General features: G+C 40.1%; 1 protein-coding gene across 8 annotated transcripts in view; it reads right to left on the bottom strand.

Moving 5' to 3' along the window:
- The window catches only part of tcf12 (transcription factor 12), a 73,596-nt gene that overhangs the window by 6,717 nt on the left and 44,246 nt on the right, over positions 1 to 22,633 (bottom strand). For 4 of the 8 annotated variants that reach the window (XM_031846021.1, XM_031846024.1, XM_031846022.1 and 1 more), the window contains exons 9-15: positions 10,319 to 10,418; positions 9,889 to 10,028; positions 9,255 to 9,396; positions 8,998 to 9,068; positions 5,951 to 6,095; positions 1,859 to 1,932; positions 243 to 314 (exon numbers count right to left, since the gene is read on the bottom strand). In XM_031846021.1, coding sequence (XP_031701881.1) covers positions 243 to 314; positions 1,859 to 1,932; positions 5,951 to 6,095; positions 8,998 to 9,068; positions 9,255 to 9,396; positions 9,889 to 10,028; positions 10,319 to 10,418 — 744 coding nt within the window. Of the gene's footprint in view, positions 1 to 242; positions 315 to 1,858; positions 1,933 to 5,950; positions 6,096 to 8,997; positions 9,069 to 9,254; positions 9,397 to 9,888; positions 10,029 to 10,318; positions 10,419 to 14,968; positions 22,585 to 22,633 lie in introns of those variants that run through there. The other 4 variants (XM_031846025.1, XM_031846026.1, XM_031846027.1 and 1 more) reach the window with 3 other exon arrangements.

The raw sequence follows: 22,633 nt of genomic DNA, 5'->3' as shown, positions 1-22,633 counted from the left end.
ACTGAATAATTGACAGATGCACATCAGGGGTGCTTCAACAATTAATTTAGTATTTAACTTTTAAGAATAACTTAAGCTGATTACTGCAAGCTGGAACCGCTACCATGACAATACGGCAACAAAGGCAATAAAGATGAAACTGCATTACACAGTGAGGTAAGTGGACTGCAAGTCAAAAACAAAATGAGGAATGCAAAGACGCATGGGACACGTAATGAGTAAAGACTCTATTGGAGGAGTACCTCGCAGACATCCTTTAAGAAAGACATGGCATCCTGGAGATGCTCATGTAACTGCTGATGAACTCTGTTTTTCTGGCAAAGTCAAATAAGAATAAGACAGGATTATGAAAAAAAGATCAGTTTCTATAAACACTAGAAACACACTGTGGATAGAGATTGTTTTTGTAAAGACACACAGACAAGAAGAGCAGGATTTGGAAGGAAGCAAACAGATGCTGACCAGTCACTTTGAAAGGATGTTTGCATATTTAATAACCACGTCTACAGTATTGGTCTAGTCCCCTTTTTGGGGGGTTTGTAGGAGGTGTTACACAAAGTTCACATCCTCCACATTATATTAATACAAATCACAAAAATGTACAGCAGTGGCTCCCAAGTGTCACATTGTATTTCTCTATTGAAATAAATGTCATTGTTGGTAAAGGCTGCCTTCACCATTGTCCAGTATCACCCTTAGGTGATAGAAATATCATACATAATATTACTATGCATTGTTATATTCATTATATAAAGCTGTGCCTTTCACTATACTCAAGTGAAATGAAGCAACGAGGCAACTTTAAACAAATGTTTTGTGGATTATCAAAGCCGGATACTTTACAGAAATGATCACAAATAAGTCTCAAACTAATGACAACATATTCCCTCACAAGATTACAAATTTCGACTATAATCTAATCCTCAAACCACATGTTTAGACAGTGGAATAATTTATTCATTAAAAACTGTAATGGAATCTTTTTAAATTATATTTGGCCACTTATGAGCCTAAATGGCTCGGGAGTCATTGGGCATAAAGATTAGGCATTCCCAAAGCTCAATGTTTTCCATTTTTACAGCTTAGACTTGAAAAATATAAAGTGATTTTCACACAGATTTTAGGGTCACCTATCCAAAAGTTGTTGTTTTTCAACAAGCAAGAAGTTGATGCTTACCGCAGTTTATATCTAACAAATAACAAGCAGTAAACTGTCTCAAACAATGAGCGTGGATTCTGCAGCAGCATGTCCCCGAAAACTCTTTTAATTGATTGTACAAAACAAAACACCTGTCTGGGTTTTAATATGTTTACTGTAGTAAACACATGGCTAAATAAGTTAAATGATCAATGAGAACATTTAGAAAATAACCTTGAATCTTGCTTTGACTTGGACCATGGTGGTGGTTTTGGGCAAACACAGTTTTGTTTTATTTGTCTGTATTGCTACATTTATAGCATATTGTATGTTTAGCAATAATAAACCTCCCAGCAGAAAATGTAAATGCCTGACATTTGCATCAGGTAGTAGGCTGGATGAAAGGTGATCTGCAGTTCTGGTCGCATGGCAGCGAAGGAATCCCGGAGAAATTGTTCAGCAAACAGCTGCCACCCCAACACCCGCAACCTGAACTAAACCCATCCCCCAACTGTCATCCCCGTCCTGGCCCACGGAGTGGAGGACAGATGGCAAGCCCCCAAGGGACAGGTATTGTTCAGTTTGGTTATCCCTCTACCCCCACCTTCCTCAGCAAAACATTTGTCAAGCAGGAATCTCCCTGAAATGCTAGCTCAGTCCTTCCCGTGTTATCCAAAGTGAGCATCCATCATATCAGAGGGAGGCAGACAGGGAGCTTACCAGTGAGTGAAGAGAGTTCTCGTAATTTGGAGAGGAGGGTGTTTGTCCACCAGCACGGGACCACTGGTTGGTACCTGATGAAGAGAGGAAGAGATCTTAAGGAAGCTTTAGCAATCCTCTGATGCAGTTTCATATTAACATGGCTGATGGCTGTATCCTGCTCCACTGGGTACACCACAAAAGCTAACTGACACACACAATAACACGCAGTCATAACATACTGACATCCTGATTTTCTGGGTTCTTGTTGTTGTATGTGGGATATTTTGATCTTTTTTACGACTCAGTTGCATCACTTCCTGATGGCTGGACTGCATCCTGACACACGAGCCAGTGGAGGGTTTGTTTAATACCCACTTCCACCCTGAAATGTACGCTGCATCTGCACATTTACAAGCAAAGCTACAAGATTGAGCTACAAAATTGAGAGATCTGATTTTAGACACTAGTTTTCCTTAACACTCCCTCTTTCCAGGAAAGTTTGAGTCTCGAAACACATCAGAGTGATCTAAAAAAAATGCGGTTCATGGCCTTCATCAGGGGATTTGATGAAGGAAATATGCCAAACATCTGGGTTCAATAAAGCTCTTAGTTTTCCACGACATTTTCCAGTGTTGCCGAGTTATCTTTCTTTTTAGTTTTTTGTCAGTCAAACATTGATTTGACTAGTGATGCAGTGGCAGTACAGTTAGTTGGTCTCAATGTATTTTACAGCATACACATCTGGAAACATTTGGGTTCCATTATTCCATTTATAACAATACATCCCATTTAGCCAAGTATTCTGCTGAATTCTTCCTCTTTTCATTCAAATTGAAAAATCTTGCATTTTAATCATGTAATTTAAATATAGAGAAACATAAGGCACTCTGCTCTTGAAATTACAATTTACCTTTGCCGGGAGGAACTTCCCAGTGGATTTTGTTCATTTATTTGAGCCAAAAAGTAAATCTACAGGCGAGAACAGGAAAGCAAATCAAGCTGATTTGATCTGGTGTAAATTAGTGCAAAGGACACGGAATCTACATCTGCTCATCACATTTCCAGTTCAACGTTTCTTTCATTCTCTTTTTCGAAAGCTCAATCGTCTATGTAACCTGCCTGCCATGTGCAACAGGAGGCAATGCATTATACAATCGAATAACCTCAGTGGACAATAATGCACCTTTCCAGGTTATTCACAGGATAGGATGTGTGTGGATCTTTCCAACACAGAGCTCCTCTTGTGTCTATAATGGTGGAGGGATGCCAAACCCAACCTACATCCCGGCAAATGGACTCAACTGTAGCACACTCTGCAGATGGAGATTTTCTTTTGGTTATCTATCCTGTAGGGTAAATTTAAAAAACCTCATTCTTCTTATAATAGCAAGGCTACAAAGGGTAGAATGGTATTTGAGTCCCATGTGTGCGCAGACTAATTCAATGTTTGTTTGTTTTTACAAATTAAGGCTTATGTAGTCAGACAAAACACATAATAACTTAGAACCATGGTTTTCAAAAGCAGCACAATAACGCTGACATAAAAAGAAAGCAAATGTATATTTTTGACTCGAGAAATGGTTTGAAATATGTTTTTGTCTTAATTCTTTCCCGTGAAATGTCTCACTAAACTTCTGTACAGGAGTTTTCATGTTTCTTTACACTCACAGCCTAAATCAGACTTTAATTAACAGACTATTAAAAGAGACTCTGACAGAGGAAATTAAACATCAGCTTTCTCCCAGGTGAGTGAGACAGAAGCTTCACATGAGCCTCTTTCTGGCTGGCGGCTATGAAAAATTATCTCTGTTCTCCGTTTCCCATGAGCACAGGAGAGGGCTAATTGAACAAACCAGTCTTGAGTTATGTGCTGTTTATTGGTGTAATCCTAATGATGAATAGATTTTCAACAGCGAGCCAAAATGTTGTGCCAATTTTAAAGTATCGTTCTTTTTCTAACCACAGAAGCATAATGAGAGTGAATAATTAGCAACACAATATCCATTTCCTACGATCCCAAAAGTATTCATTTTGCAGAATGTGTTTTCCTATTTCTTACATTAATTAAAATAAACACTGAACTTGACTACTTATGTTAAATAAAAACACTGATTAGAACATCTAGTAACACTGCATACTACAACATAAACTGGACTATAAATGATATTGTTTTGCTGCCAGGTGTGGTGGCATGCTGTACTGTAAATAGGTCAAAAGGGGGGATCTCCCTTGGTGAGGCCGTCATAATCCTCATCGTCAGCTGAGTCACAGCGACCCTTCTTCATCCATTGGCAGATAAACGAGGCCTTTTGCAGCCTGGTCTGGGTACTTGTGTGCATGGTGTGTGTGTGTGTGTGTGTGTGTGTGTGTGTGTGTGTATGTGTGTGGGGACAACAGCTGTCCGTGGGGCAGGGCAACAGCTGAGGATGAGGGGGGGCATACGTAGAGACAGCTGTCACCACTCCATTACAGCACATGACACAACTGCCCGTTAAAACAACACGCTGGGCTTTCCCTTACTGTCTCCCCTCGTTCACTTTCCATTACTCTCTCACCTCTGTCAACACGTCTGACAATCCATATTCTTCTTATACACATCTCTTCTTACTGTGAACACCCAGTCTCTCACAAACAGGAACCTCCTCTGCTCTCTGAACTGTATGGGTTTGTCCTCTTGCATTTATTGAACAATAAAAAATAAAATTCAGATGGAGGCTTGTCCATCCTCAAAAATGTAAGCAGACATAAAACACAAACTGCCAAGCACTTGTGTGGAAAAAAGGATTATGTAATAATAAATCTACCACCAAAAATACATCTCAAAAGCTTTTTACAACATTTTACAATCCTTAAGCACCGTCAAAGCCACAGCCCCAGTCTTTTCAATTTACACTGTCATTCCAGGACTTGTCATTAAAACTTAATTTCCATCACTTAAAAACAAAGTCCTGTCTGAGTCAACACTTAAATGTTATTCCAAAAACACTTCAGCTAGATATCAATTCATGAACATGAACAAGGACCTTCTAAAAATCTGAGAGCCAAATCTGGTCTACGATGTCACAGGGTGTCTATGCGGAGCAGCTCCCTCGGTCATGAAAATAAAGATTTGTGTTGTGGACAGTGAACCAGCCAATCAGGCACCATTTTAAGGTGCAGGTGTAATTTTTACCTTCAACATGAATTTCATGCATTTAGTGCAACTCACATCCCTTTGTGAGCTCAGGGACCGCAGATAGAAAGCAGCAAGTAGCCTAAACAACGTAGAGTTGGTATTAAGTAGAGATGCACCCATCCGACTTTTTACGATACCTGAGATTTGGGTATCGGATGATACCGAGCACCGGTTTGATTTCCGAGCTTAATTAATCAGCTGTATGCCTCACGGTGTAGAAGAGACTGGGATCATTCTCTTATGTGTGCAGAAACAACAGGCTTGACTTAATCACTGCTTTCCTAACTTTGTAAAATAAAATACAACAAATAAATACATAGATATAAATGTACTGAATTGTTATTTATCAGTAAAATGTCATTCAATACCAGATGGGCACATTGTCACGATACTCCATCCAGCTGGATCAGTACATCTCTAGTACAAAGCATCTCTTCTCTTTGCGTGAGATTAATGTTTGTTGTGCATACAACAAATACATTTAATGAAATAAAAAAGCGTCATTTTTTGTACAATTTCAAGACTAATGTAAGCTTTCTTTTACAATGGATTAATGTTTTTTTTTTTTATAAGGCCATTAACTGCCCTGGCATAGATAAAGCATTGAGAATGAGTAGAGAATGATTAGAGCTCCTTCACAACTAAAAGGGGTATTAAATTAAGTTTTAGGGAAAACTCCACACTTCACTCTGCTTAGGCTTAATTAATCCAACTAATGCACCACATAGTAAAAGTAATTAAATTAATAGAAAGCCATCTTCATGAAAGCCTCTGAATTAGTTTGGCTATTCCAGGTCGAGGCCTACAGTAATTCTGTCTGTCACTGAAACTTATAAAGTAGTTTTAGAGAAGTACATGTTCTATTCTACTGTTAATATCCGGTGTTGCTGCATAGGAGGTGTGTATGTGATTAAAATCCAACAATGGTGCTCTACCTGGCCTTCCAGACGGGGGGCCGGCAGCAGTCCCCACAGTGCCTGCTGAGGCGACACCTGCTGTGGCTGTCAGAGGTGAAGGAGAACCCACAGGTGTCGACGGGTTGGATGGAAAACTACTGCTAGTGTGGTCAGGAGAGTAAATCTGTAGGAGCAGAGAGCAAGAGCGAAAAGTAGCATTCATCATTAATGCTTTTCTTATATGTCTTTTTAATTCAAGTCAACATTTAGTGTCAATTTATAAAAAACATTAGTATTGTGCATGTAACACATATGAATACTACAGTGACACCTTACTTAAAGTATAAAGTTCAATCCCCCTCATCACTACAGGAAACAAAGATGAATGTATCTGAAATGCTCATATCTCAATGATTCAATAAATAAACAAATGTAACAGGTTGTTACCCTGTTCAGCCAATGACAGTAAACCTTAAAGGGCTGCACCAGATACTGTATTGTGAACCATATATCAAAATCTAGTATGATTCAAATGATGTATTTCTGTATGTTTGTAAACTCTATAAAGAGGTCAACTGTGCAGATGCCTTGGTTTTCTGCCACAAGTAAAGGTTGAGTTACAGTGTTTTTTCTACACTAACGTCGTTGTGTCAATGCATCCTTTGCTGGTTACATACGAGGTCATTGTGTTTCAGGATGATATGTGAATCACAAGGGAACGAGGAGATTACGTGAACTTCCACAGGGATTTCACTTGTTTAAACAAATGCTGGATTAAAGCACAAACACATCCCTCACATCCCTGTTTTTTCCCCTCCTGTAATAAGAGGATATTGTGCCATAATGGGAACTCAGGGTATTACTGGTGCATCCTGACTAATTAGCAGAGAGAAAAAAACGCAGATCCACAGAGATTTCTCCTCCAAGTTAAGATCAAATTGAGCTCGCAGGAAACCGTCTGACTTCTGCGGGATGATAGAATGCACTCATTATTAATAATCTCCTTATTCAATCTTGATCTCTGGGCTTAACTTTTTCAATCAACTTGGAGAATCAGGATGGAGGTTACATTGAAGTGTAGAGGAGGAGGGATTGACTGTTGTCGAAAGGGAGAAAAGACTATCTTTGCTTTTCTACACTCTGAGAACAGATATATCCCAATATTTCTCAGTTTCTCAAAAGCCAGCTGTTTATTACCGCGACGTCTGACCCGACAATATATGACTTTCTATTCTTTTCACTCACTGGCTACTAACGCTGCATTCAAAATGAAACATGGCTTATTTTACTGGAATAAATGAAAGCCTCGCCTCATCATCAGTCACGCTCCCGCAGGCGGCATGGGGCCAATAAGCACGGCCAATTTAAAAGGGCGAAGAATAAAAGCTCTACAAAGGGCGGCCCGTGGAGTTGAGCCACAGCAGTTATAAACTCCCCTGTGCCCCCTGCTTCATCCAGCCACCCCCACCCCAGTCCAACCGGGTCCATTTCACTCCTGCTTTGTCATGCTAATAGAATTGAGTCTGCAAATATAAAGGACTTAATTTGTTATTAGCATCCCCAAACTCTCATAGTTTGTCTTTACACTGATGACAGATATCCCCCCTGAACGTAAAGCTTCTTCTGCTGGGGCGTGTAAAAAATAACACTGGTATTGGATTTTGCAAAATCCAATACCAGTGTCAATGCACAAATTATGTCTACGCTTAATTATTATTATGTTTAACAGAATCTAAGGACATTTGTTTGAAAGATTCAAAAGCAGCATGTAATAAAGCAGAATTTAAAACAAATTTGATATATATTTGATATATCTGATATCCAATCTGATATATGGAAACAAATACAAATACAGACAGAATATTATTCCAATTAGACCGTTTGGGGACCTGTGAAGGGAAGTACTGGGATAAGCTAAGTATTGCCCATTATTTTATGCTAACTTCAAGGATACTTTCTACATTTCTATACAATTTAAGACGTTGTCATTTTGATCAGTTCAAAGAGTTACTCCCTGTGTTTCAGCTCTGTCACATATACCTGTTCACTCAAATTTAGGTTTAAGGTTAAATGTTAAACCTGTTGATTTACTTTTTAATAAATGGGCAAATTTCCTAGGTGGAAAATGAGGACTGAGTGAAGCGAGTATGTTGTTAAATAGTTTCTCTTATACTGCTACTATGATATGATGGAGCTTTAGGGCTCCGTTGTACATAAAAGAGACTGAATCGATCAGCTGATGTGTGTAAGCAAGTAAGCAAGACACATTTCCTACAGCAAATTAAACACTTAATATGATACATGACAGGATGTCACAGATATTCATGTCTGGTTTTCCAAAGTGAAGTGTAATCCACTGGCTTTAGGAGCATTTCCAATGTACAATTCCCTTTCTTGAATGCTCTTAGTTTAAGCCCACAATTATCCAGGCTTAGGCCAAAAAAACAACTACAAACGTTTTTTTAATCAGCAGTCAGTATAGCACTTAATTCCCAGCATGATTACTGAGGTCAACTTCTTTAGAGACAGAAAACGGACCATTATTTTATTTTGCAGAGAAATCCAAAATAATTTGAGGGAAGTGCAGAGAAGACATGAGACTCTGAGAGCAGGTCAGACTTGAGGTGCAGAGACTTCTGTGTGGTTGACAGCAAATGCTTAAGACAGATTGAGTGTGTTTACATGTGTTCGGGTATCCTGGCTATGATCAGGTTTTTCCGAGTATGCCTGTCACATATTGCCAATGTAAACCCCATATCCTGGTTTTGAGAAACCTGATTATGCTACCTGGAGTACTCCAAAAGAAACCAGGATACTGTGGCATGTAAACACCTAAACCATGTTTCTGAACGTTCTTTGTTGGTGCTGAACATGATGACTAAGATGGTGATTATCAGAAACTTGAATACTGTTAGAATCACATACATAGTGATATGAATCACCAGGTTTCTCTCGTTCCATGCAAACATCATATCCTGAACAAGGACAACACCCAAAACCAGGATACTAGTGCGCTTTGAAACACACTCATTGATGGCATGAAAGAATAAACTGAAGTCCAAGTTAAATGTGGGGTTGTAACTCACCGAGGCCAAAGCCTTGCCCAATGCATCTCCAGTCTGTGAGCTTCCAGTGGTGGTCCCCCGATTTGCAGCAGCTAAGAAAACACAGGGAGGCTTTGTGACAGCAAACTCAGACAAATGACGAGTGGTCACGGTGTACAAAGCAGCTGTCTAACTGCCTGACTCACTACTTTTACAGAATGGATGTCCAGTGTTGATTACATCGGAGGCATTGAATTAGTCAGTGAGCAGGTAGCTGAGCTGTTAACACGAGAACTTACCCATGACCCCATCGACTGTATTGACGGACGTGGTGTGTGCTGCGGTGACGAATGGCGAAGTGCTGGGGTTGCTTCGGTGGAAGCTGGACATAGGAGGAAGACTGGCATTGATGTCTGGAGAGACTGAGTGTGCGGGGTAATTCTGGAAGATAAAAAAAAACATACAAAAAAAAGCTATTTTTTCAGTCACAAATGTAAATGTATGTGTGTGTGTGTGTGTGTGTGTGTGAGAGAGAGAGAGCTTATTTATTCCCTGAATTGTATATTCAGCCTGACATCTCCCGCGCTGTGATAAAGCAAAAGTTACTGGGGGGAGGGACAGAGATAAAGAGAGGGCAGGCAGCATCTGCAGGCTCCCTGTGATGCCCAGCCAGCTGAGGCAGGCAGGCGGAGATCAAACACTGACAAAAAGGGTCAGCAGTGTCTTCACTGATAATATCCAGACAACAACTTAAGACGCACACACACTCTACTAACTGCGAGCGGGTGGAGGGCTGAAAAATAATTGACATGCTGTACACATTAGATCTCTTATGTTAATATGATGCAAAATAAAGTTAATAACAATCATTTATCACTTGCGTTTGTATGCTTACAATATTAGCTATATCACCAGCTGAGAGGTGCTGCTTACCAAACGGTCGTGTGAGTGCAGGCTGCCGTAGTTTCCTGACTGTGGCATGTGAGATGAAGATCCGGCGAGCATTCCTCCGTAGCCGGGCTGACTGATCCCATTGGACGAGTTCCAAGGGTCAGACGAACTGTGGGTGCCATCTGAAGATAATACACGAATCATTTCAGTTTATTATTGTAAACTACCCTTTTGCATGTTACTGTGATAACTGACACCGATGATGAAATGATGACAAATTTACAAATTATGTTCTTAAAAAACAAGCCCCATGAAAAAACCCTACTTCATACTTTGCATAGACCTCAATTTTATATAGTAACACAAAGACTTTATCGACTCAAAACAAAAACATAAAATATTGGAATATAAGAGTAGAATTGATAAGACCTGTGGTGTAAGAATCGGATTGTAAACACGCTTTTGAACTTACCAAAGAACGTGTTTGCGAACATACTGCTGGAGGGTTTAGGAGAAGAGTAGGAAGGTGCATCTCTGTTGAAGTCTTCTGAGTTTGGAGATGGTGCGTACACCTGCCGTGAGAACATAAATGTGATTAGTAAGATGTGATCACCACACAGTGACGCCATAATGTAACACTATTGTGAAGAATGATGACGCTGAAACCTATAAAAAACAAGTCGTGTTTTGAATCTTAATTCATGTTAAATATCACAATTAAGATTTTGGGTACATAAAAGTATGTGATAAAAACACATGTACTGCAGATACAGCCCTAAAAACCACAAACACACTTTAATGACAAGCAAGCAATCAAGCTGGGGAGAGGAGTGGATTATCAGGGGTATTTGCATTTCAGAGCAACCTCTAATGGAAATATAATGATACCCAATTACATGCGTAGACTAAATGCCTGACAAATTACAGCATTCCCAGAGAGGCAGAAATCAAATGAGTGCTACAAAAACAGCCTGCTCTGCTTTCCTCATATTTCTACCTGCAAGCTGGTGGTGGTACAGTGAGAGGAGAGGCACAATGGGCATGCTGTTGTACAGCTGTGTGTGTGCCAAGCAAGGCGGGAGGATCAAAGAGACTGGAGGCCAAACACCAGTGATGTGGTCCCTGACTTCATCCACTCCAGACGGAGGGAGGCAGGGTGAGAGAGAAAGACGGAGCATGCGAGAGAGGAGGTCTAAACAAACTCATCGTCCCACAGACAGGACTGGATGACCCTAATCAGAGCCAGACCTGCCAGCTCGATTCCACCTGCACATTTCCAGCCCGCGTTGGAAGAGAGTTTGGTTCCTAATGGCTGCGGATGTGATGACGGCCACAAAGGTTGTTTACTTGCTTAACTTGTTTTATGACACAGCGCTGATGGAAAATGTGCCACAAAACCAAAGTATATAAATTAATTTGCTCGCACACACGGCACACATGTGAACATAATATCAATACAGAGTGCAGCCTGAGTGAGACGCAGTGCTGTGTGGCTTTGCTGAGTGAGCTGGACTCCAGCATGTTGTTGCCTGGGAGTGTAATTAAAGTGCTCTGGGAGGGGTGGAGCTCTCATGGGTCTTCTGGTTTACACATGTGCCCAGGGTTGATAGTAGTTCCATGGAGATCTCAGGTCAGGAGCCCGGGCTTTTGTCTTTTGCCTCTGTCAGAAGCTCAATGTGCAGCATATGGCGGTGGATAATGCTAATTGTCCTTTTTACCCTGGGCTAACCAGTCAAAGCATTAATAAACCATCCCCGAACACTGGGTGCCTCATTCGGCCAGCCTATGGAAGAGAGGGCCCACCTGGGTTTCCTTTTACAAGACCATTAATTAAAAGCTGTCACTCACACGGATCAGCACACCAACACAGACCTACACTAGTTGTTTGAGCATAAGCGGGTATTTTTTATTAAAAAATAAATTCCCTTCTGTACCCAGTTCACATTTCTTAAACTCAGCCTCACTAGTATAACAAGTATCCCTGTGTTACACAACACCGAATTAACAAATTAGTAAGGCAAACAATGGGGTAATCATTTTCCCTCTTGATAAGTGAATGTGACATAATGAGGACTTGTGATTTAAGTTAGTGATGGTAGAAACAGTTTGAGCTGTTGGTGAAAAATAACCTGCTTCAGATTAAAGATGCTGTATTGAGTTATTTGTTCAGTTGTTGGCTGAGAAGTGAATATATCCTAGTGTACACCTTCACCCCCTGATCAAAATATTTAGTGTTAAAACTGCTGTCAACTTGCATTAAGGATGTCACGTAATAACAGGAAAAGAAGGGAAATTCCCCAAAAAATAAAACTTAGAAAAATAAGGCGTATGGCCAAGAAGCTCAAAGAGAAGAGTTCAAAGTGCTCTATGTCATTATTTGGAATCGAACCATAACACTGGGGAATTTAGTTTCAAGTCCAAATCTAACACACTTGCGAGGCTTAGTATGCACGACAGATACAATGCCTCTTCAAACAACTGCTCTGCTCAGCCTGCTTGGAGGGGCGTTGCTCAACATTTGTGTAATACTTGCCATGTCTATCTGGAAAAAAAGGGCTCAGTATTGTCATGCATTAAACTGTGACAATAAAACTATCGCCTTGAAAAAGACCAACATTCACTCGTGAGATGTTTTGATCGATAAAGTTAGTTTGACATGAGGAATAATGTGTTAAGCAAGATGCAGACGTTACCAATGCTATATGTTTATTTATTTATTTATTTTTTTACTTCATTTCAAAAAATCTTACCGTCCTAAAAGTGTATTAGTAAGGAAAGGCAATACCTTACATAATAATAGAGCTCTTGAAATTACAATTATTTCAAATTTCAAAACCCTGTTTAATTTACTTACATGGAACTGGAATATAAATAACACAAAAACAAATGAATAGATCTAGATATTTAACAAGTAAACATTAAACCACAGATAGGAAACAGCTCACAAGTAGAAATAGAACAAGAAGAAAATTATATTTAATATAAAGATATATAATATATCTTACTAACCAAAGCCAAAGCACATAAATATGTATTTGGATGCACAATTTCAGTCAAACAAATAGTTCTAGCACGTATGGTTTTCTGTATCTTTAGCTAAGCAGTAACATATTTGAAACAACTGCACATTCTGACAGCAGAGCAGTTTCTCTGAAGCTGGTAAATAGCACAACCAGCTCGCAGAATAACGCCTTCCAGTCGGTAATACCACGAAAATTTGGTTTTGGCATCAATGCAACCTCATTCACCACTTACAACATGTGTGACGTGTAAATACACCACCCCACCCACCCCACACTGACTTTGTGTTTCACATGCACATAAGCATGCATGCTTCAGTGCATGTGCAACACACGTAAGGATTAGCTTCAGGCATTGAGTGTGAACCTGTTGCACTACAAAACAACAACAGGCGCCTCAAAGAACACATGTTGTCTCTTTTGCATTTTTCAGATCAAATTGTATGACATTCCACTTTTCTTCTGTTTCTGTTTAGCAAAACAAGGATAACATGCTCCTAACATCTCTGCAGGGCTTTCATTACATTTCTTTCTTCCTCAATGGAAGAAAGATCAGTGAGCTGCTCCATCTGTATTGGTTCTGTGCCACCAGCTCACAAGCCAATGGCCCACTGTGAATTCTCCCAGTGCTCCAGATGGTGAGCCCGCTATGCAACTCTGCACTATAGCAAATGAACGTGGATGAAGTAGATGCAAAGAATGAGCACCACCTTTCTTTTTTCCTCGCAAAGAACAGCAACAAAAAAAGTGATTTAACAAGTGCTTTTGATCATTAAGTTTGCCCGTTCTTTCCACATGCTATCAATTTTCTCCACATCATCAACTATAACACAAGCCTGTTAATATTAAAAAGATCAAAGTCATCTTTTATGCAGCAGGAACAAAGAGAAAATACCGTAACAGGTTATAAGGAAAAGTTGAAAAACAAGCAGGAGTAAGATTATCTTTTCAATACATTAACTTAAAAAGACTGCTCTTTATTTTTCCTTCATGTGCCCTTTATGTAACAAAAACAGCACAGGCAATGACAGGTGGAAATCTGTCTGTGTAGTTTGCTTAGGACAGGATCATCACTTAAGGATTACTGAAATGCACTACAGACCTTATTCAGCCATCGTCAGAACTGTGTCCTTGAGCAGATTCATACTGTGAGCCCATTCATTTTAACAGTTACATTGACCATACAAACAGGAGGATTTATTTCAAAGGAGAACCTTCCCCGCACCACGAACATCTTTACATCAATACCTTAAGTTTTACTGAAAACTCAGTTCCATCAAGTCCAAGTGCAGCACACACACACACACACACACACACACACACACACACACACACACACACACACACACACTATGATTCCTAAAGTATTCCTCACACAGAAAACATTTTCAGAGTAACAAAAATAAAAGAGAAGTTCAGAAATCACATTAGGCTCCCTGTGGCGTCAAGAATGCCAATGTGATTAAAAACAGATGGAATAACAGCAACACTCGTGCTTAAAGCTCAATCTGCAAACAGGAAAGTCTAACCTCAACAGGCAGCCTCTTTCCCTAAATCATTCCCAGAATCCCACTTGTTATTATTTCAACAGTCTCGGAGCTGAAGCAACAAGCCAGTCAAAATAAATTCAAGGCTGCAAAAATCTTTTTCTGCCAAACGGTTTTATTTCTGCGAATGAGAAAAAGTTTTTAAAAATGGCATAACTTTTTTTTTTAATGTGTTGCCTAGCATATTAACACAGCTATAAAGCAGCATAAAAAAAAGAGTGCTAAATTAAGTTTAAAACAAAGTTAAATTGTACTGTCACACAGCATTAACTGATGTAATGGAAATCAGAGAGGGGAGCCTCAGGCACATTCACACACACACACACACACACACACACACACACACACACACACACACACACACACACACATGCACACACACATAAACAGGAACACAGTGCTTTTATGTTAAAATAAATGAAAAACTAAAATTATAGCGGTATGGACAATCAATCAGATGGACAAGCACACTGAGACCGAGAGCCACACACACACACACACTTCTTCCAGCTCTTCTCTGTCTAATACACACACATTCCCAAAGAGACTACTCACCGATTTTCCGTTGTAGTAATACATTAAAGAGTTACTGCCCATTCCTGGGACAGGGTAGGCGCAATACATTCTAGCTTTAACAGTTTAAGTGATACACATACACTACAACAGCACACTAGCTGTTTCTCTGGACATACATCCAAGCCGTTCAAAAGGGTTTAATAATTCTTCCAGTACTGGCCTCCAACCACGACCCACTCAGAGGAAACTTATGCAAAGCAGGACTGTGCCATTCCACACTGTGGGAAGGGGTGGCTGTCAGAAGGGAGTGGCCCATGTGGTACATCCCTCTCTTAAGCCTCGAAGTGCTGAGGCAAAGAGGAAAAGGACGGGGGGGAGGGGAGGCGATGGGGAGGTGGGTGTAGAAAAGATAAAGGGAAGTGGGCGGGACGGAAAACAAATGTGTGAGCGGATTTAGTAAGAAGAAGAAGAAGAGGGGAAAAAATTAATTCCAAGCATATAATTGTAGATTTTCTGCAGGGGAACCCCAACAAACTGGAACTAAAATAATTAAATTCTAAGCAGGATTTCATTAATACGTGGAATTAAAAGGCGTCCAAATGAGTGCATAAATAAGTGTTATCTTCCGCACATTTTAATCCAGAGTGTCTAATCTCTTTTGTTTTTGTGATGACTAAACGAGTCTACAGGCAGGGAGGTAAAAAATATGGCTTTTTGTAAGATCCTTTTTCTCGCACATGGCTCACACACAAAGTAGGAAACAATGAGAGAAAGTGAAGGCTCAACATGTATTGAAAAAAAAATATCCGTGAATATAAATCCAGGTAATGAGAGACAAAATAAAGATGAACAAACTGTATTTATGAAATGTGAAATATGAGTGTGTTGGCACAGTGAGTGCTTTAGCTGAGATGTGCTAAACAGAGTTGTAAAGCATGCAACAGCTGCAAAGGGGGCTGGCTCGTGACGTAGAAACATGAAAATAATGCTTCATTTCCTAAACCCAGGGGGCCTTACGGGGGGCCGAGCATCGACAGCCATTTTACCATGGTTTACTGTCACTGCAAGCCACAGAGCTCCACATTACCTTTATCATGTGGGAGGAGGGGGACGAGGGGGAGAGCAAAGGAGAGGAGAAGAAAGGAGAGGAGGAGAGGATACCATATTCTAGTGAGAGCCAGGTCTGTACAGTCTGAGTGGAGCCTTTCAAGTCTGCCACTCGAAGCTTCCTGGACTAAACACAGGCCTGGACCTAGACTCATTGAGAACATTATTGTAATAGAGAGATGAAAGCTTCCACTTCCCTAAGAAAACTACACCTTTATTATGCTTTGCTGTTAGTACTGTCATTATTTATCCCCCTTTCTTCTCTAGGACTCTTTTAACCTCATCCAAAACACTGGCTCTACATGCGGTTACTGCTTTATATCCTGCGCCGTTTCAAGTTGATGCTTTAAGGAAAATGGCCATGATAGAAGTGTTTGAAGGGGCCTAAAACAAGTCCAGACAAACAGCCCATGTGTTGTGAGGAAAACACATGAAAGCAGGAGGAGATGGGCATTCATTTGGGAAATGATGCGCACATTTCATTCCAGTGCTGGCTGACTCAGGACACTGGCAGCCCATTTCCTTTAATACTGACTCTGCAGGAGACACAGTGAGAAGGACTTTGTCGAGTAGTGAAAAGGTTTAAAGTAATGAAACTGAACGAATCAACAATCATAACACAATTCACAGAAAACTCAGTCCGGGAGTTTTTCAGACTGTGAGGCACAGATAGTGCGTGAGGGGAGAGGGACAGGTGCATGCCGGTGCTGTGAAAACAACAAAAAGTCATAGTTATTGTAGTTTGGCCCGCTGATTTGGCCTGTTTACCTACACAGTCAGCAGCTGGAGCGGCAGCAGTGGCTGTGACACTCACGCGCATAGAGGCCGGTCAGGTAATTTAAAACCACCAGCACCTGATTGCCACAATTTGCGTTAATATTGGCACTCCTTCTCAGAGTCATAACGCAGTCTAACACACAGACATGATGAACATATTTTTAGATTTAGTGGGACTTTTCGAGGATGTCACTATCGCTGATGTCCGTCACAGATTAGCATCCATAAATCCCCTTAGTAATCAAAGGAAAGAAGACTCTCCTTATAACTCCAGAACTTCTGAGAATCATTATCATTTTTTATTTTGCAATTCAGAGATAGCTATCTGTACACCCATGGTTGCATTGCAAACAGGAACTGCTTATAGCTTATTCATGGACATATTTGACCTCTTGTCTCGGAGAGGAGGGCTCAGCTCCACCCACCTGTTCACACTAGCCTCTCTCAAGACACCCGAGTCATCACAAGGTGCTTTTCTTGGGATTTGTTTGGGTGTTGAAAAACACAGAGCAAATCCACAGGCTGAGGTCACCACCATCTCAGGATTGGATTTAGGGATGATCTCATCAGACAGGAAGATTGTTTCCTCGAAGAAATTGGTTCTAATTAAAGAGGGCTGACTCTGAGAGTGTGTGTGTGTGTGTGTGTGTGTGTGTGTGTGTAGGGGGGGATACATGGGGAATTCAGACCTCCACCCTCCCAAATGTAAGACTTTTCAAGACCTTGTTAATGACACATAGAATACATTTAATACCTGCTTAACTGTCACACAGCCAACGTGCCAAATTAAGCTTCAATAAGAACTTGAAAAATAGACTGATTAACCAATTAAAGATGAATAATTGATCGAAGTTCAATAAGTCTTGCAATATGAATTTTTGTGTGATCAGATGTTTTTCTAAATGTCTCATCTAGAAGTGTTTCTTACAAAGGTTTCTTAAATGTTTAATCATTGTCGCTTTTTATGTTTATAGTTTAACTTAATTTATAGATTTATTTATTTGCATATTCAACTAAAACATATGAGACTATTTAAAAGATCATAATGATAGACCCTATAAATCAGTCTTTGCTTACTTCATGGCTGAAGATGCTTTTTCCAGTTTGTTTTCCATTCGTTCTTTATCAGAAATGTTGAATATTGAACCTTAAGTCCAGTATAATGTATCGAACCAGACGATGAGCTGACAGTGTTGTGAAACGCCTCCTCTTTGCACAGTGAGTCTGGATTACTGAAATTCTTCATCGCTGTACAACAAAAAGAGTTAAAAAATAATGATGAAAAAGTATTATTAAAAGCACTTGTTCAAATAACACTGTTCAAATGTGCCTCACATTGTTAACACCAATTACTAAATGGCTGATCAATAAAAGTTAACTATCAGTGAAAAGGTTTCAGGATTTTGATTTCTTTGTTAATTTTTGTAATCAAACTAAAAGTGCATCAGATGCAGCTGAGTCACCCATATATATATATATATTTTTTTTTTTGTATTTTTAAGACAATATTTCTGACAGTTGGGAAAAGAGAGGAAACACAAGAGAGGGATGCAACAAAGGGAACTCAAACCGCGGATGTTGAGGTTCATGGTTGGCGTCTTAACCCCTACGCTACAGTACAGGGATGCACCAGACCGACTTCAACACCCTACAACAGGCAACATGAACATGTAACTTCACTCCCGTGTGACACATCTACAACACTGTTTCTCTCCACGAGCAGACATGGAGATGTTGTGATGGAAGAAGAAGAGAAGCAGAAAGGGAAACCTCTTTGTCTGGACCACAATGCATCACAGGGTATCTGAGTTTACACACAACTGCTGTGGAAGAATGCAGCGGTGTCACAGCTGTAAACGATAAATTCATTGCCACTAAACTCTTGACTGACTAACGGTGGTTGATGTGGACAAGCTTCCCCGTATGAGAACTAACAGAGAGAATGTTGAGCTTGTTTGGATCCACATACACGCCATTACTTTAATAAACTTTAATAAATATGAAATTTAAATGAACTTCAGTGACTGCCACCTCCTTGAGAGTTGAAACACAACGTCCTCTTTCTATTCCCTGCTCTCATAAAGCAGACCCAGCCCGTTAGTTTGTTGTGAGAGAGTAAGCAGAAAAAAGTATATTCTGGGATGTGGGGCCTGTGTTTGAAATGACATGTTAAGCTTAACAACAGGTGATAGGAGAAAAAGAAAACAACTTTTTAAACTGATTTAATTTACCAACAAATCGAACCAATTTCCATGACTTTCATTTGTTTTACATGATATTATTTATTACTCTGTCATCTTAACAAGAAACACAGGTTTCCTATTTCCATGTGTTTGATTTGTACAAATAACTTTTTGAGATGTGAAAACTGAATTTATTTTGTATGGGTTTTGTGACAGAAATACAGTATACAGTTTTAAACACAATGGACAAGCTTTGGTTAAAAATGTCCAAAAGTCATAAAAACAAAATTACAGTACTGATGGCGGCATTTATTAGGCAGCAACGTTTTCCCGTTCCTGCCAATTATAATTTTGCTTTGGTGTATATGTTGCATGCATTTATGTTTTAAATCATACTTAAAAGGCTGCAAGAAATCTATACACAGATTAATAATTGGGCACAGAAGCCTTCAAACAAAGGCTATTTAAAGTGTTCTTAAAGTCTGACGGCAGTAAATTTATGTAAAAAAGCTACCAACTGCTTTCATCCCCCAAGCTGGCAGAAATAAAAGTTAGCACATTTGTTGGACATCTGTCCTAAACCATTTGCTGGAAAAACAAAAAACCCTGAAAACATTACTTTTCCTGACAAACAGCTCCCTTTGTTTACATTCTCATATTCACAGAAACATATTTCTATTGTTTCACATTGTAGAATTAAATGTGACAATGAAAAACAGAAGGGCATAAGAGACATGAAAGAGATGGAGATTCAGTTGTGGGAGAGTGAGGATGCATTTCTCCAACTCCAATTTGCCTTCCATCTCTCATCTCCTTTGTCGGTGAATTGGACCTGACCTTTCTATAAAGCAGAAACATCACTTTCATGGCCTTTTACAGAATCTTCTGACGACAAGCTCATTCAGGCTGCTCACAACTCTGTACTCATGTTAGGCCCGTGTGTACAGTTATACACAGTTATACAGTCTGCTCTACTGTACTTAAGCACAGTGGAGCAGAAATGTAACCCCCTGGGAATATTTTAAAGAAATGTCTGCGTAATCTATTTATATTCTATCTATTCATATCAGAGACACTAACACTGTTTTCATGAAACCATTTTAAATTTAACTACATGAAAATGCTCCAATAGTTCACGGGTGCTGTTAAAATGTATATTTGAAAAGAGGAACTGGGCAATAGCAAAACAAGGGAAACAACTAACTGACACATCCTGCACTGAGCAGGACGGTCACCCACTATCACCATCACTTTATCACCATTACATTGGACTGGTGCGATTCATCCCTCACACACACATCACATTACACATAACCACCCTGGAGTCAAGAACCTCCGGGACGGCATGAACCTCATGTGGTTTGATGATGTACTCTCCAGGTCACAGCAGTCTGGCTTAGATGGTCTCTAAATAACAAACACTCCACCGATTGTTGAAAGGCTGTGTTCTTGAGCCTGCCAGCGATCTGAAATCAAGGTTTGCATTAATGCTGTAAACTCACGCAAGCCCTACATGAGTAATTTACAACAGGCCAGAATGTGAGTAATGACTTTAATCTGCGCATTATTTTCGTACTCTTTGTCCTTTTAACTCCTTGTTCTCCTGGTAGATGAAAGGGGTCAGGCCTCTGGCTTGTTTGCCTGATCCATTATCTGCAGCCTCTAATGTCAGTGGTAAATTTCAGCAACCCTAACAAAGATAAACACAAAGGCCAGGGTCCCAGAGGTGGCCGCGACTGTTCAGCATCATCCCTGTCAAACCAGGGGTGTCTATCTAATCAGCCATCTGATGAGGCCATCTCTGGGGAGCTCACTAACTCGGGTCAGGTCGGAGCCTAAAATACTGTCCCCTCACAGTTGCACAGGCAGAGCAAAAAGTAATAACATGTAGAACACACATCATACAATTTGAGGCACGCACTGAAATCCCATGCAGTCATGTTTCTGCAAAACTAACCCACACAGAACAGTACATTTGGAAAAATAACCTATTCATCTAGATATAGATCACACACCACAGCTAAGAATTTACACACACACCTAAAATGAATTACCTAGAAATAATTTACAGCAGCATTACAGATGATTAAGTTTCAATGAATAAAACAACAAATTGAGTTCTGCATAACAGCTGTCATGTACAAGGGCTGAACTATGTGACAGCCTATGTACACTGTCTGGGACCTTCTTACACATCCAGACCCAGCACTCACTTACATGTCTGGTGTGTCATCTTGAACTGGGCAGGAAGCTTATACTTGGCTTGTCTGAGCTTGTTTGCTGCCTATGGTTTCAGTGACAGTGGGGCAGAAAAAACAAAAACACTGATCTAAAGGCAGATAAAAAAAGCTGCAGAGACTTTCAGTGTGTTTTAGCAGCATGAGCAACTCTTTAACTGTACATTTGTTTCATTGTCAATATCAGGTTTCTCTGGCACTCCGATATTAGCACCCAAACTATACAACATGTCATTTGTACAATGAGCATTCTTCTCATTCTCAAGTTTCTTTTAACTGATCTTCTCTACATATTTTGATCAAATTAAGCACACGTGAATAATGAGTGTTAGTGTACGAAGAATTTCTGTGGTCCAGGTTAGCCCTATACTGTGAACAATCAGTTGCTCGATAGAACACGCACTGCTGTTTCAAAACAGTATAACATCCTTGAACTCACAAAAACTGCATCGCCTGATGTTTCCTCTCCTCACTGCTCAACTGGCTGCACTGTGAAATAATGACTGGAGTACCCGGCTCTGCCTCGTGACTCAATAACAGTTATAAATACACTTTTTTTGAAAAATGTGTGGATTTTCCAGGATGTAATGCATGCATGTACATTTATGATTTTTTGTGTATGTGCAGCTTTACACCATTCTGCTGTTTGGCTCTAAAATCAAATTTTGCTTAGAGACTGATAGAGGCCTGGGGTGATCTGTTTACATGGGGCTTTACTGATGCATTTTATCCACAGTCTATTCACCAAGCCCTGATACTATGTTCTGGCCTGATGTGGTTCAAAGAAAAGAAACAAAATAGAGCTGCTTCCTCATCAAAAGGAACATTAGGTTACTGATGTAGTACAATAAAATGATCTCTTGTCTTTGAGCTGTTGCAGACAGATGGATAGAGAGAGAGAGAGAGAGAGAGAGAGAGAGAGAGAGAGAGAAAATATATCTCTTGAATGTCATGCACCAGAGAGCATTGCAAGGAACATCTTAGCCTAAAGCAGGCTTCCTTTCTTACAGCTCACACAGTACAAATCTTTCAGAAACAAGGGTGTCTGAGTGATATGTCAAAAGCAAATGTCAATCTATTTTGTCATCAACACTCAGGATTCTCGCTTGCAAAAGTCCCTGAGGGCAGCTGAATCTCAGCCCACCACTTTCTTTCTCTCATCCTGCAGCCATATCATCACCAAAGCCAGGGAGGAAGTGTCACATCAAGCCGCTGTGCCTCTGACAAGGGTTTGTAGGGGAGGGAAAAAAACACTATTTACACAAACAATCTGACACACAAACACACACCATGCCCTTGCAGCGTCCCATAAATATCCTACAAGATGAAACTTTTCCCCCACAAGCCACAAAACTCTCTCTCTCTCTCTCTCTCTCTCTCTCTCTCTCTCTCTCTCTCTC

Source organism: Anarrhichthys ocellatus, unplaced genomic scaffold (genome assembly GCF_004355925.1).
Source record: "Anarrhichthys ocellatus isolate YVR2014 unplaced genomic scaffold, GSC_Weel_1.0 scaffold6, whole genome shotgun sequence".
Lineage (NCBI taxonomy): Eukaryota > Metazoa > Chordata > Actinopteri > Perciformes > Anarhichadidae > Anarrhichthys > Anarrhichthys ocellatus.
The sequence above is the reverse complement of the archived record's forward strand: the minus strand, read 5'-3'. Positions and strand labels throughout refer to the sequence as shown.